Here is a 14998-nt window from a genome sequence, read left to right as displayed (position 1 = left end):
TTCCTGCTGCTGCCTGGTGTGTTGGGCTGCAGAGCTGCAGCCAGCCTCTGTGCTGGGGCTTTGCCAGCTCTCTTCTTACATTCATCACCTGAATTCCCGAGCAGCTGGCACTGGCCTGGCTGGAGAGCAGAGCTGCTCTGCATGGCCTCCTTCAGTCAGCTCTGTGGGACTGCAAGGTCCTTCCCAGCAGCATTCAACCTGGTGCAGATCCTGGGACGACTCACCTGAGCTGGGAGTGCAGCTTAGTTGCCTTGGAGTTGAAATCTTCCCAGATGGGGTAGGAGCTCTGAAACAACAGAAAGCAGAGAGATGAAGAACCAGAGGAGAGCTCTCAGATCACAGGGTGTGTCCTCTCACACGGTTTCTAAGGGATGTCCCATACAACCCCAGGCACTTTTAAATGCACTTTTAAATCCCCCAGCCAGCCTGGCCCCAGCGCGGCCTGCTCCTCCCTCACACACCAGCCTAGCCGTGCAGAGTGCAATGCAGGAGTGATATGAGAGAGACGCTCGTCTGGCCCCCTGCCCCATAGGAGCAGAGCTGCTCACACATCCCTGGGAGCAGGGCAGGGCTGTTCTCTCATGGGAGCCGAGGCACAGAGAGACCAAGTGACTTGCCCACAGTCACACGAAAAATCTGTGACAGTGCAAGGAACTGTCTCACAAGGCCAAGGCTCTTGCCCTGACCACTAGCCTCCCACTCCCACCCCCAGGGCAGAGAGCTGACCTCCTATCAGGTATCTGTCTCACAGGATTCACTCCCAAGGGGCCCCAGCACGCTGCCCTCTCGTTAGCTGGACAGCATGCTAGATTTGTGGCGAAGATGGCCAGTCTGGGGCTATTTTCCTTCCCCACCCCTGTTCAGAATCCCAGGGTCTCCTCTGTGCAGTGTAACCCCCATATCACTGGTGGTCCTGTCACCCGAGAATCATCCCACTGCACTCCACGGAGTTACCCCAGGAAGGACGTTTATCCCAGAATCTGATTTCACAAAGAGCCCCGACTCCCGGGTGCTGCAGAGCTCATACAAGCTCAGGATTTCTGCACAGCCCCCTGAGGCCAGAGAACCAAATAGACCATACAGGAGAGCTCAGGGCTAGACCATAGCAGGGGCTGTTTTACGGTAGCCAAGGGCAGGGATGCAGGAGAGACAGGGCCTGAAACTGGAATGACCCATGATTTTCCATTCGGGAAGGGCAGATCTGTCCATCTCAGGGTTTGAATTTCTGCAGTGAGTATGACAAAGCAACCAACCTCTCACTTCCCCCCACCCGCCCAGCAAACCCAGCCTAATCCAGCTGAGCAGCCGGGCCAGCTGCAGGGTCGCTCCACCAATGCGGTGGTGTGCAGGGTGAAAGTGGACAGCAGGAGCAGTGAGTTACAAGCGGGTTCCCCAGACCTCATAAGAGCAAAGCCCCCTCCTCTGGCTGCAGCTGGCCAGTCAGCCCCCGTGTGGGGCAGGTCTTCGAGTGCAGGGAGCTGAGAGGGGCTTGGGCGTTTTAAAACAACTCACCCAAGCAGATGCACTTGATGCAGCACAAAAGTGCAGCTGGCTGATAGACGCTGCAGTCAGATTGCAGCACAGATAGAGCTGGGTGGGAAAACCTTTCCCCAGCCCAGACGTTTTCCCGTGTTTGAACGTTTTTCCCATTGTGAATCAGCAGGAAGAGGTGAAATCTCAACATTTCTTGGACACTGAATACCCCCCCCCCCCCACTTCTGCCTCCCCAACCCCCGCCAAAGACTTCTTTAGTTCAGGTGAATTGAAATATTTTGCTTCAGTGATGATCATGTTCAAACGTGATTTTTACTCCCATTCACGCACGTTTGGACATGGAAAATCATTGGGAACTGGAACCCTATTCAGAACGGGTCCAAAGGACATGCTGACCGTTTCAGAACTTGGTTGCGAGTTGAGACCTTTGGCCAAACCGACCCTTTCCCGCAAACCGGTGCACTGTCTACAAACAGGTGTTCTCCGTGAAAAGGCATTTTGGGTGAACCATTTCCCAGGCTCACAATCCATGGGACCATCGTGCCTCCCCCGGGTTGAGCACACCCAGCTCCCATTGCAATCATCGGACACTGCGGGGGCTCAGTTCCTCTGAGAGCCAGGCCACACCAGGCACCGCAGGGAGAGGCAGGGCTGGGACAGCGTAAGGCCTTTTGTCTCCAGGTCACTGAGTCCAATCTGGCCCACGTCAACGCCAACGGGCCGGCTCTCTCCTGGCCGATCGCCTCTGTGCTCGGAGCCTGTCTGTTGGGATGTACTGATTCCCTGCTCTGGACCTGTAATGCAAACCATTCTAGCTGGCCCAGTCCCGGCAGATCTCCAGCTCCTGCAGTCAGGAATGAGGGGCGGGTGGGTTCCCAGAAGGCCCGCTCGCCAGTGCTGAGCAGGCAGCTGTTGAGGGGTCTCCCGCTGCTGCCCAGCCTCTTCTCCGGGCGCTCCTCGTGTGCCCGGGCTCCAGTGCCCCGTCTGCCTGCCTGCCTGTCACCCCGTCGCCGGCACCCGGCAGTGGGAGGTGCGTGTATCCCCATCTCCCAGGGCTGGGAATGGGGCTGCACCCCCGTCCCCCTCACTGCATCCTTCCTGCCCCAACCCATCCCCCCTCACTGCATCCCTCCCCGTCCCAACTCATCCCCCCTCACTGCATCCCTCCTGTCCCAACTCATCCCCCCTCACTGCATCCCTCCTGTCCCAACCCCTCTGCAGCCCCGTCCCCTCACTGCATCCTTCCCGCCCCAACCCATCCCCCCTCACTGCATCCCTCCCCGTCCCAAACCCTCTGCACCCCCATCCCCTCACTGCATCCTTCCCGCCCCAACCCATCCCCCCTCACTGCATCCCTCCCCGTCCCAACCCCTCTGCAGCCCCGTCCCCTCACTGCATCCTTCCCGCCCCAACCCATCCCCCCTCACTGCATCCCTCCCCGTCCCAAACCCTCTGCACCCCCGTCCCCTCACTGCATCCTTCCCGCCCCAACCCATCCCCCCTCACTGCATCCTCCCCGTCCCAACCCCTCTGCACCCCCGTCCCCCTCACTGCATCCTTCCCGCCCCAACCCATCCCCCCTCACTGCATCCTTCCCGCCCCAACCCCTCTGCGCCCCCGTCCCCTCACTGCATCCTTCCCGCCCCAACCCATCCCCCCTCACTGCATCCCTCCCCATCCCAACCCCTCTGCACCCCCGTCCCCCTCACTGCATCCTTCCCGCCCCAACCCATCCCCCTCACTGCATCCCTCCCGTCCCAACCCCTCTGCACCCCCGTCCCCCTCACTGCATCCCTCCCCACCCCAAACCCTCTGCACCCCCGTCCCCCTCACTGCATCCTTCCCGCCCCAACCCATCCCCCCTCACTGCATCCTCCCCGTCCCAACCCCTCTGCACCCCCGTCCCCCTCACTGCATCCTTCCCGCCCCAACCCATCCCCCCTCACTGCATCCTTCCCGCCCCAACCCCTCTGCGCCCCCGTCCCCTCACTGCATCCTTCCCGCCCCAACCCATCCCCCCTCACTGCATCCCTCCCCATCCCAACCCCTCTGCACCCCCGTCCCCCTCACTGCATCCTTCCCGCCCCAACCCATCCCCCTCACTGCATCCCTCCCGTCCCAACCCCTCTGCACCCCCGTCCCCCTCACTGCATCCCTCCCCACCCCAAACCCTCTGCACCCCCGTCCCCCTCACTGCATCCTTCCCGCCCCAACCCATCCCCCCTCACTGCATCCTCCCCGTCCCAACCCCTCTGCACCCCCGTCCCCCTCACTGCATCCTTCCCGCCCCAACCCATCCCCCCTCACTGCATCCTTCCCGCCCCAACCCCTCTGCGCCCCCGTCCCCTCACTGCATCCTTCCCGCCCCAACCCATCCCCCCTCACTGCATCCCTCCCCATCCCAACCCCTCTGCACCCCCGTCCCCCTCACTGCATCCTTCCCGCCCCAACCCATCCCCCTCACTGCATCCCTCCCGTCCCAACCCCTCTGCACCCCCGTCCCCCTCACTGCATCCCTCCCCACCCCAAACCCTCTGCACCCCCGTCCCCCTCACTGCATCCTTCCCGCCCCAACCCATCCCCCCTCACTGCATCCCTCCCTGTCCCAACCCCTCTGCACCCCCGTCCCCCTCACTGCATCCTTCCCGCCCCAACCCATCCCCCCTCACTGCATCCCTCCCCGTCCCAACCCCTCTGCAGCCCCGTCCCCTCACTGCATCCCTCCCGTCCCAACCCATCCCCCCTCACTGCATCCCTCCCTGCCCCTACCCCCCCGCACCCTCATCACTGCATCCCTCTGTCTAACCCCTCCCACACCCTTATCCCCCTCATCACTGCATCCTTCCCGACCCAACCCCCCCAAACCCATCCCCCCTCACTGCATCCCTCCCCGTCCCAACCCCCCTGCACCCGTGTCCCGTCACTGTATCTCTCCCTGTCCCAAGCCCCCGCACCTCTATCCCCATCACTGCAACCCTCCCCGCCCCAACCCTCCTGTGCCCTGTGTCCCCCGTCACTGCATCCCTCCCCATCCCAACCCCTCCCAGCCCTGTCCCCCATCACTGCATCCCTGCCCGCCCCAACCCCCCTGCACCCCACTCCCCATCCCATCCTGCCCCCCACACCTACCCATCCCAGCCCTGTAACCCTTACAGCACTCTCCCACCCATCCTCTCCAGCCCCATGTCCCTCACCCCCTGCACCTCCGTACACTGCTGCACTCCCATTATGTCCCTATACACCTGTGCCCCCCACATCCTCACGCACCTGTAGCCTTCTGCCTCCCCCTGCATCCCCACATACACCTCCAGACCTCCTCCCCTCTCCTTTACTGCTCCCTCTCACCCCCCACCCTGCTCTCATCCTTGGCCTCTTTTCCTCCCCATTCTCTCTCTCTCCCCCACCCCCACCTTTTCCCGTCCAGCTGGCTGGGTGATTTAGGCAGCCCCTAGTGTACGGAAAAGTGTCTCTGTGTAGGCAAGTGTGTGCACGCACGCACTGTACGTGTGTCAGAGACTGTGCGTCTTTGTGTACGGAGGTGCGTGTATTGCCGCACGTGTGTATATGCCTAGTGCGGACTTTTATTCCTTTCGCTGGCTTGCACGCACAAAAATGGATGACATAAAATGTGTGTGTTCATTTCATAGCAAGTTTTTAAAAGAGAAGGGAACTCTAAAAGCAATGTATTATTTCTTAAAAAGTGGATGTTGTTGACTAGTAATTGCAGAAGAGCCAATGGATCATACATTTCTCCCCACCTTTGTCTAGCTATATTATAACCTCTTTGTTGCAGACTCTCTTTTTATGTGTCTGTCCAGCACCTACCACCCTGGAGCCCTGATCTTAGGTGGGGTCTCTAGGTACTAAACAAGAATTGTGATAATAAATCATGTGGAAGTCTTTGTGTTAGTGCATGTTAGATGTGTACACATGAATACACGTGTGTATCTGCACGTAGGTGTGGGGGTCAGTTTCTACAGATTTCTTTATATAGCTATCGGGACAGGTGCATTTCTGTGGTTATGCTCTCTGGGTTTGTATTTGGGCTTCAGGAGTGGGCCTTTAATGGACCCATAGCAGCCGTGATAACGTGTGGTCCTAATTCCACACATAAAATTACAGTAACTTTAGTGAACAAAAAACATGGAACTGGTTACGAAGAATGGGAAACGGGGAGGGAAAGAATCATGAAAACCTTTGTGAAGTTTCATTTTTTAAAAATGACCCTTTTTGACTATTTTGCTGCCAGCTCTAGCATCCTGTAACCAATAAAACCTGAATTTAGCAGAATACACCCGTCAGAACAAGCACGACGCCCATTCGGGCCTTGCAGTGAAAATGAGCGTGTGAGAGAGGGTGGGGGAGAGCAAGCAATGGAGGGGCGGGGCCTCAGGCAGTGGGTGGGGCAAGGGTGTCCAGTTTTCTGAAATTAGAAAGTTGGCAACCCTAGCAATGCCATGGTTAAGCGGGCAGAGTTAAGAGGAGCAGCGGGCACCTGGCCAGCCCTTGTGAAGAAGCCTGCAGGTTACTGAACTGCAGCGAAGACACACGATGACTTGGCAATGGTGAGAGGGATGGCATATGCACCAGGGAAAGTTCCTTGGCTCTCGTCACCTTCACAAGCACTTTATGTCCCACGGCTCCCTTGTGGGGCAGGCATTAGCCCCATTTTACAGCTGAGTAAACTGAGGCAGAGAGGGGTTAAGCCACTAGCCCTGTGGCACAGAGGTGGTCGCTATCAGAGCTGGGATTAGAACTCAGGACCCTCCTGGCTCAGGCAACTCTGCTCATGGTGCCTCGCCCCCCTATGTTACGTTGATGTAAGCGTCATTGACTTCAAGGGAGCTACTACTGTTCACACCAGCTGACGATCTGGCCCCAAACATACCAGCTGAGAAAAGGCTCTTTTGAAAATCCTAAGAAACCTTCCACCCAGGGGGCTGGCTGGTTCAGACACGGGATTGCTGATAGGCCATGGGGCCTTCCCCCTCTCTCTCTGGATCTAATCCAGTCTAGATTAGCAGTGAGGCGCACAGGAAGGCCTCTGTGAAACACTCATGGGAGTCTCGATTCAGATCCGTGTGGGCAAGGGTACATATCATAGATAGACTGCCACAGTGGGCCCCAATTGAGACCCTTGTTGTCACTCTCTCTGGAGAGCCCAAGGGTTGAATGGGCCATGGAGACAGAACCACTCTCTCCCACTGTAAGAAGTGACCCTCCTGGGCAGGACTAAAGCCCCGCAGCGATGCCATGTGCAGAAGCCCGCCTCCTCTGATCACTGCAGAGGCCGGGTCCTGCTGTGAGCTGGGTCCAGCTTTCCAAGCCCTGTCATTTTGCAGTGTGGACACAGCTCAGACGGCAGACCCAAGTCAGTCTGTGCAGTGCAGTGTGGATATGTCAGCGTGGCGATGAGTCCCCAGCTTCGCAATTGTAAACCCACTGCAGGCCGAATGCCCTTGAGGATCAGGGCCTAAGGCTCCAGTGTGAGCTGTTACTGAGAATGGATGCTCTTCAGGGCAAGGCCGATGTCTATTCTGTGTCCATACAGCACCTGGTGCCGTGGGGTCCTGGGTACTTACTGTGATACTGTACTACAAATAATAGTGATGGTTCTGCCCAGTGCTGCCAGCTCTTGCCTGATGGTTGCTGTGCTCTTAAATCCCCAGCTCCTGGGTTCATGAGAACCACAGCTTTCATTTTGTAGCCCTGCTGGCTGCAGCGGCAGGCTGGGAAATGTGCCCCAAGCCCCCCAACAGGCTCCTAGGACCGGAGTCCTGAGTAATTGCTGATCCCAGTCAGACTGATCTGTGCGTGGACAGAAGGGAGGCTTGGGCTCAAATCTGAGCCAGGGCCTGAGCTTGGCATGCAGCACGGACATATTCTTGCCTAACTGCCCCGGATTTCCATGGGAGTTCACTGCCTCAATACCTCTGAGAATCTGGGCCCTAGCTCCTCAACTTCCTCACATGAGCTGAAGGAGGAGAACTCCCCCCGGTGGCAGCGGTACTTTATCTCGCGGGGGGGCCCAAGCAAAACACAGTCACCTCCGCAAGCACACCACCAGGGCATTATACTACCATGGCCCTTCCATGGAGATAGACATGTCAGGAGCAAGATCCAGCTTGTCTTCTGTACCCAGACCAAGCTCCCCAATCTACCCAGCTGGGTCCCTGGGTACTTCCAGAGCCGCTGAAGGGACGTCAATAGGATCATTTTCTTGAATACAGGATTTGGCTCAGTCTAATTTAAAAATACAGAGGGAAGGAAAATAAGCAAGAATACAGAGAATTTCTCTCTCGCCCGCAGCACCGCCAATGGAAATATTTCCCAAGCCTTTCCACGGAGCGTCAGCAGCTCTTTATGCGCCTCATGGAATATTCCACCAATTCACTGATTATTAGTGTTTTTAAAATCAATCTAATTAAGGTAAAAGCAAAAAACAAACAACTCTCTCCCCTAGCGACAGCCACAAGGTTGGCAATGCAGTGGTGCTGGGGAAAAGCAAGCGAGGGTACTCTTCAGCAATGGGCACAAAGCACAAAGCCGGCTCTCCTTGGAAAATGGAATCGTGGGCAGCTCGGAGGCATGCCAGAACGCAAACGCACCAGAGACCAGCTCGGACGTCTGGTGGCCGTCTGTGCAATATTCGGAAAAAGGGAGCTTGTGCCAGCCAGGAAACCAGGCTCTGCTGAAACGCTGGGTTTTGTAAAAAACATCTAATAGTACGTTCAAAACCCTCAAGCACTAAGACGTGTGAAAGCAATTCTATCAGTTTTAAGGGCTCAGGAAGCTAGGCCAGAGTCTGACAACAGCTGTTAATTATAGCATTACTAGATCTCTTTGTCTCTGCAACTCAGAGCCTTTCACAGAGTCACATTCCCGTTTTACCAAGGGGGAAATAGAGGCATGGAGCAGGGACGTGATGTGCTCCAGGTTGCACAGGAAGCCAGTGGGAGAGCTGGAAAAAGAACCCAGGTGTCCTGAGTCGCAGCGCAGAGCCTGATCTATGCTGCCACTCACATGGCAGCTGCCACCACTAGGTGCCAAAGGACTGGTTTAAAAAACAAAATAAGGAAAAAACTAAAAAAGAAAAGAAATCCAATCCAGATGGAGCAATGGGTTGGGGGGCTGCTCACCACCCCAGCCAGGTGCAGCCCCACTGCACAGAGGTAGAGATCGCAGGGCACTGGGGAGGGCTCACACCAATGCCCTTTATTGCCATTGAACTCAAACAGGAGGATGCACCTTGGGGGGAGGGTGCTGTCTAACAGCTTGGCCCCCATGCCAAGACACCTCCCTGGCTAGCTTGTAACCCTCCTGTCAGCAGATGGGGGGAGGGCAGAGCAGGGCTGCGGGCTCTCCCCATTCCCACAGCCCCTTTTCTTTGCGCATTCCCAGGCTTCGGGGCACCCTCCCCCCGACCAGCATTACACTGGAGTGGGGTTTGTTCTCTCTCCTTCCCAGCTCCAAGAGGCTGTGGTTTTCCAAAGGCTCATTCAGCCAGCCTGCGCTGGGCCCGCGGGCACACTGAGCTGCCTACTCCTGAATGAGGCAGCTGTGCAGGGCACAGAGACATCTCTCTGCACAGTCCTTTCCTCGCTGCCAGGGGCAAACAGGGACTCTTTCATCCGCAGCCCCCTGGCGAGTCTTGAATCCAGAGCCAGCCTGATGGAGCATGTGAACGTCTCCCCTGGGGAGTGGAGAGTCATGCAGATCTTACTCCTCCCCGCAGGCTGGCGGCCCTGGGCCGCAGCACCTGCCACAGGCCAAGGAAAGGCCAGCAGGGTGGCAGGATGAGACCTGGCCTATGTGGGATCAGAGAAGGGGGGATTTCACTCCAGGACTGGAGGTCAGAGCTCCCAGCAGGGTGGGAAATGGGACTGTGTTTTAAAACCAGGGGGTTGGACTCTTTCCTCTGCCCAGAGATTAGAGGCTGTGGGCCTGGTTTGCTAAGACTCATTAGCCTTCTCTGACTGCCAATGAACCCCACCCTGCCAGGCGCCCTCCTGGGAGCTGAGCACGCTCAGGAGCATGCAGGATCGGCCCCCAACACAGGTCCTGCTCAGTTTGTTTTCTCCTTCTCTGTTAATCCTGTAAGTGTGAAAATGGGAAGCACTCAGCTGTGCAGCTAATCCCTTGCCCTGGGGCAGGTCGAGGGTCGGACCCCAGGGACCCTCTGGTCTGGGTGTTCTGGGACCCAAAGCATGGGTCAGCACACGAGGGACTGAGGGCAGCTGCCCCCTGACAGCTGGTCAGTGACTTGTACAATGGAGGCTGGTTTGGTTTCTAGTTGGACAAGTGTCCCCATCTCTTTGAAGGTATCGCATGGGCCACCAAGACTGAAGTTCTGCAGCCCTTCTCGCAGGGGTTCCCTTGGTGCCAGGGTGAGGGGCTCGCTGGGGAGAGCTGTGCAGAGCGGCCACAGTCTGTGCTCACTCAGTAAGCAGCTGCTTTGCAGACTTGCAGATAATTTGTATTTAACCATATGGGGCACTGCACCCTGCCCCGAGCAGTGGTGGGACACGGAGCTGCCCAGAACTTGGCAGCAGCAGCTGCGTGGGACCTGGAGCGTATCTAAGGTAGCTGGGCGCTGGGCAAGCTGAGGGGTGCAACAGTGCCGAGGGTGCTTGGGTTGGGGGTGCGTTGCGAGGGTGTCTGCAGGATGTGGAGGGAGCTGGGTGGCTAGGGGTGCTGGTATGTCTAGGGGCTGCTGGGTGCTAGGGCAGATGGGGGCTGGCAGGAAGGTTCCTGGGAGGCAGATGGGTGTTGTCTGGTGGATGGGTGTTGCTATGGTTGGGTGCTATCTGGGGGATGGATGCTGTCTGTGGGGTGCTACCTGGGGTGGGGGTGGGGGTGCTGGTGCAGCAAGGTAAAGGGTGGATGCTGTCTGGGGAGTGCTGAGGGGCCTAGTGATCTCTCTCCAGAGCTGGGAGCTGGGGGGGACAGCCCCCTTGCCTGTCCCTGCCAGGTCAGCACAGAGAAGAGACACGCAGGCCACACCGCCGCCCCCTGGCAGCAGGAGAAGCCACCACAGACCCTGCCTCCTTCCCAGCGTGGTGCGCGAGGATCCAGCCAAGCCGCAGGGATGGTGGCGGACTGCGAGGCGGACGCAAGCCGCAGCCCTGCCTGTGCTACGCCTGGAGAGACGGAGCTGCGAGCTGACGCCTTCCACGAGCACTGACTGCACACCGCCCACTTCAGAAAAATCCGGCCAAGGCTGCGCGTGGCCCTGGGAACAGGCAGAAGGAACGGCATGGCAAGGGTTAACCAGGACAGCATCCCCGACTCAGGTCGGAGGGGATTCAGCCTCCAGGTCCCCTCAGCCCCTCTGACAAACCCTCCGGCAGGGCTGCTAACCAGGACAGGCGATGGGCACACCGCTACGAGCTGGGCCGAGACTCAGCAAGCTCAGCCCGCCCCGGCTCCCACGGAGCCGACAACGGAGACGAGGCCAGATCCTCAGCTGCTGCATAGGAAGGTTACCGGAGCTTCCCTGACTCACACCAGCCAAGGGCCCTGCTCAACCGTGTTCGGTCACTCTAGGGACGAGCGAAGCCTGAACTGCCTGATCAAGGACAGCGCTCACCCAGCCCCACGACTCTCCACTGCTCACAACGCCCTGCCTGCGAGCAGCCTGAGCACAAAGCCAGGCTTGTGCCCTGTCTTTTGGCCAGGTTGGGATATTTCCCCCCGTGCCTCTGAGGAGAACACGGATCTGTTCCTTCGCACCCTCCTTTGTGCATCACCCCCCGCACCAGCACCGCTGTGGGCAGAACGTTTCACTTCGGAGGCTTGGAATTTCCCAGCAAGTGTTCTGAGGTTCGGGGCCTTTTTTAGGATCAGGAGGACGATTGCTCTGCCCCAGATTCCTCACAGCTTTGAGGCAGGTCAGACGCTGAGCCCAAGCTGCATGCCAGCATTCACCCTACAGAGCACGTCCCCCCAGAACGGGAGAACGTACAGCAAAGCCCCTCCCCCCCGCTCGCCTGGCTGGGGCTGCAGCAAAGATGCGAATGATGCAGAGACTGACAACGCATGCCAGAGAGCCTGCAAAAGACATTGCTCCTGAATACAAGCCATGAGCGTGGGACATTGCATGTACAGGGGATTTAGGATCTTCTTGTTACTAAGGGAACAGGCATCAAGGTTTGCTACAAACAATCCGCTCTGCTGTGTTTTCCCATTCCCCTTCCTGCTAGCCCCCGAAGCTGCTTTCTCCACTAAGAAGTGTCATCATTCAATCTTCCACTAAAGGGAACTCCAACCACTATGGGCTAGACCCTGCCGCACTTGTGGGGTGGTGCAAAGTGACCTTAACGCTGCCCTACAGAGCAGGCGAGGATTCCCTGGTTATGTGGAGACTCATCGCTGGCATAGCTAACCAGCCCCTCCTGGGCAAATCCCATCCCATGAAGGAGGCATGTTGGGGGCAGGGCCAGCGTTCACAGCACTCCGGTGCACCTCACCAGTGGAAGTTAGAGCAGCCCACAGGTGGTTCTGACTTGCCTGGAGCGGGGCGAGGGGGTGGCACAGTTTGGCCGCACAGCCATCCCCAGGATTGGGGGAGACCTACAGGCAGCTTAGAGCCACCATCGTGGCCAATGGCCTGTCAGCAATGCCAAGCCAGGGCAAGGCCCCACGTGAATGTGTGAAGGCCCATGGAAGAAAGCCGAATGGCCCAGCACTTGAGGTTCCAGGGGTGCATGAAGCTGCTGGATAGACAAGCACTAAAGGGTGAATTTAACGGCACCGTGCGTGAGAGGAATCCCAGGAGGGGAGTGCGCTACAGAGAGTGGCAAGAGGGGCAGGGATGCTGGGGGAGGGGGTGGCGTCAATAAACAGGCATGAAATTAAGCAAGACTTTGGCTTACTACAGCAGTCAGGTTTGGAGCCACTCCAGCACTCTCTGTGGGGCTGAGGTGGGGAATGGTCACTGGGTCCCTCAAGGGTTTACTTGCAGAATGCATGGCTGGGCTTTGCCTCCTCTGGCCCTAGACCAGAAGCTTTAAAATACAACATTTACCTCTTTAACCAGCACAGAGCTCCAAAGGACAGACGAGCCATCACAGCCAAGCTCCCGCTGGGCCCTCTCCCAAAGCTTGGCCTGAACCTCTCTGCAGGTTCTCAACTGGCTTATTTCCTCAGCTTTCCATTCCCCCCTGCTGCTTGTGCAAGGGGGAGGGAGTAAAGTGAGGAGCAGTGGGACAAGATTAAACCAAGGACAATTGCAGATGTACAGCTATGACAGTCTGTGCGGGTCTGGCCCCAAATGCCCCACTGGGGGATCTAGCCCACGCAGCCAGGTCTCCAAAAGGAAGTGGTGGGAATGCCATCGTGTGGAGCATTTCAGAGAGGGCTGGGGGAATAGGAGGTTGTGGGGCTGTACAAACCCTTGGCCAGGGCGGGGCTGCTCCCTGCAGGAGATCTCCTCATGCTCTCCCCAACTGAGCTGCACCTCCCAAATGATGGGGCTCCCATCCCTGTCTCGCCCCGTGGAGCTGCCAGGCCTCAGGTACACACCATGGTGAGCAGGTCCCCCTGCTTAGCCTGTGCTCAGCTGAGCTGGACACATTGCCTTCTTTTAATCCCTTAACCTCTTTTATAGGCCTTTCCCATTGCCCACACCCACCACACTGCCAGACAGGCTGTTCCTGGGGCATGGCTGACCTGGTTAGACACAGCAAGGACCTGAGTGGTAGCCCTAGGGAGTGTGAAGACATTCAGAGAAGCAGCCTAGTTTGGGGGTGTAGTGGGGCAGCTGCCCCACTCCAAGTTAAAAGGGATTAAGAGCAGCTGAGGGAGACTGGTGAGGTAGTTGGCCCCAGGTGAGGCTGGCTTAATCAGGCCACAGCTGGCCTGGATAAAAGGGCTGGGGGCCACGAGACAGAGGAGTCTCACTCTAGCCCTGGAGTGGGAAGGGCCTGGTTGCCTGGGAGTCAGGTACCTGGAGCTGGGCAAGGGCAAGGGCAAGGGCGGCTGTGGAGCTCCAGCCTGGTAAACCCCCAGGCTGCAGGTCTTGAAGGCCTGCCGAGGTACTGGGGCTGTAGAGGGGCAGCCTGGGGACAGACAAAGGCAACAGGTCCTACCCCCTTGCCAGTGATGTGTGGCCATTGCAGCCTGCCCCAGGGAGAGGGGACTAGATGACTGTCAATCACCACTGAAACAAGGTGGGCTTAGAGGGTTGTGGGTTTCCCTGGGAGGGGAGACCCAGAGAGTGGGGGTACTGCTGGGGCAGAACCCCGAGGTAAAGGGGCACCAGGTCTACGAGGGACACGGGGCCTGAGGCAGGCAAGGCACTGGCCAGAAGGCGACGCTCCGGAGCTGAAAAAGAGCTAATTTCCAGGATGACCAGCAGGAGGTGCTGCACCAGTGAGTTGTTGCTTTGCTACAGGGGGGCTCTTTCACAGACCTGCTGAGCCTCACCCACTGCTTCCCCACCAGCATGGCCCAGGGAATCGGGGACTAGGGAGTGGAGTCAGGGGGGCTGGGTTAATTTGCAGTGCTGCCACTGACTTACTGTGGGCCTTTCATGGCCTCCCTGTGCCATGACTCAGTTTCCCCATCTCCAGTAGAGGGATAATGCCATTTACCAATCAACATAAAACGCTGTGAGATTGGTAGCTGGAACAAGATCTGTGGAGGCAGTGCGGGCTGGTGGGCCGGGCACTGGATTGGAGTTCGGGAGAGATGCGCTCTGTTCCTGGTTTGGCTTGTGACTATGGGCAAGTCCCTTGCATCTCTGCTTCCCCTGCTGCCCCTCATCTCTCTCTCTATGCTCTCACTATGTGTTTGTACAGCCCCTTGCACAGAGGGGTTCTGATTTGGGCTGGAGACTCTAGGAGCTAGTGTCAGACAAACAATCACTGAGAGCAAAGTACAGGAAGCCCAGGTCAGGAACCGGAGATGGACCCTGCCAGGGTGAAGCAATAACAGCACTTGTCAAGAATATTCACATCCATGGGAATGGAGGGGCTGGCACAGGAAGGGACGTGCTATTAGCAAGAAGGAAGAATGGAGACAGAGGGGCCTGGAGGAACCTGGGTAAGTCCTGAATAATGCAATTTAATGTGGGGAAAATGCACGCAAGATGAAGCCTGGGGAGGAAAGAAGGGTTGCAAGAGTGAGCAGGAATAGAGCTGGAGCAGTGTGGCGGGGAACTTGTAAACCACTGCTCAGGGCCGCAGCCATGTGTGCTTCCCTTCCTGCTGCCAGGCACCATCTAGGGCTGAAGGAGTGAGCCAAGGGGAGAAGTTTGTTCCCACTAGAAAACGGAGCAATCTGGAGGGGAGCTGACAGATCCAGAGGAGCCAAACCAAGGTGTAAAGCAAGCTGGGTCACATGGGGCTCAGAGCCACAAATAGGTGGGGGATGGGAAAGGGAACAGAGCTGGACATGGCCACAAACACTGAAGTGTCTCTCTCCTGGACCATGGGTAGGTGCATGCAGGTGGAGCCAGGGCAATGGCCACAGGCTGGGGTTTACTCTTGGCCATGCACTTGAC

General features: G+C 57.7%; 1 protein-coding gene across 8 annotated transcripts in view; it reads right to left on the bottom strand.

The window, feature by feature from the left end:
* MTSS2 (MTSS I-BAR domain containing 2) overlaps nucleotides 1-14998 on the bottom strand; it is an 84410-nt gene that overhangs the window by 61127 nt on the left and 8285 nt on the right. For all 8 annotated transcript variants that reach the window (XM_048816834.2, XM_048816835.2, XM_048816836.2 and 5 more), the window contains exon 2: nucleotides 225-286. In XM_048816834.2, coding sequence (XP_048672791.2) covers nucleotides 225-286 — 62 coding nt within the window. The remainder of the gene's footprint in view (nucleotides 1-224; nucleotides 287-14998) is intronic.

This window comes from Caretta caretta, chromosome 12 (assembly GCF_965140235.1).
Source record: "Caretta caretta isolate rCarCar2 chromosome 12, rCarCar1.hap1, whole genome shotgun sequence".
Taxonomy (NCBI): domain Eukaryota; kingdom Metazoa; phylum Chordata; order Testudines; family Cheloniidae; genus Caretta; species Caretta caretta.
Note: the sequence above shows the minus strand (reverse complement) of the source record. Positions and strands in the feature narration are given on the sequence as shown.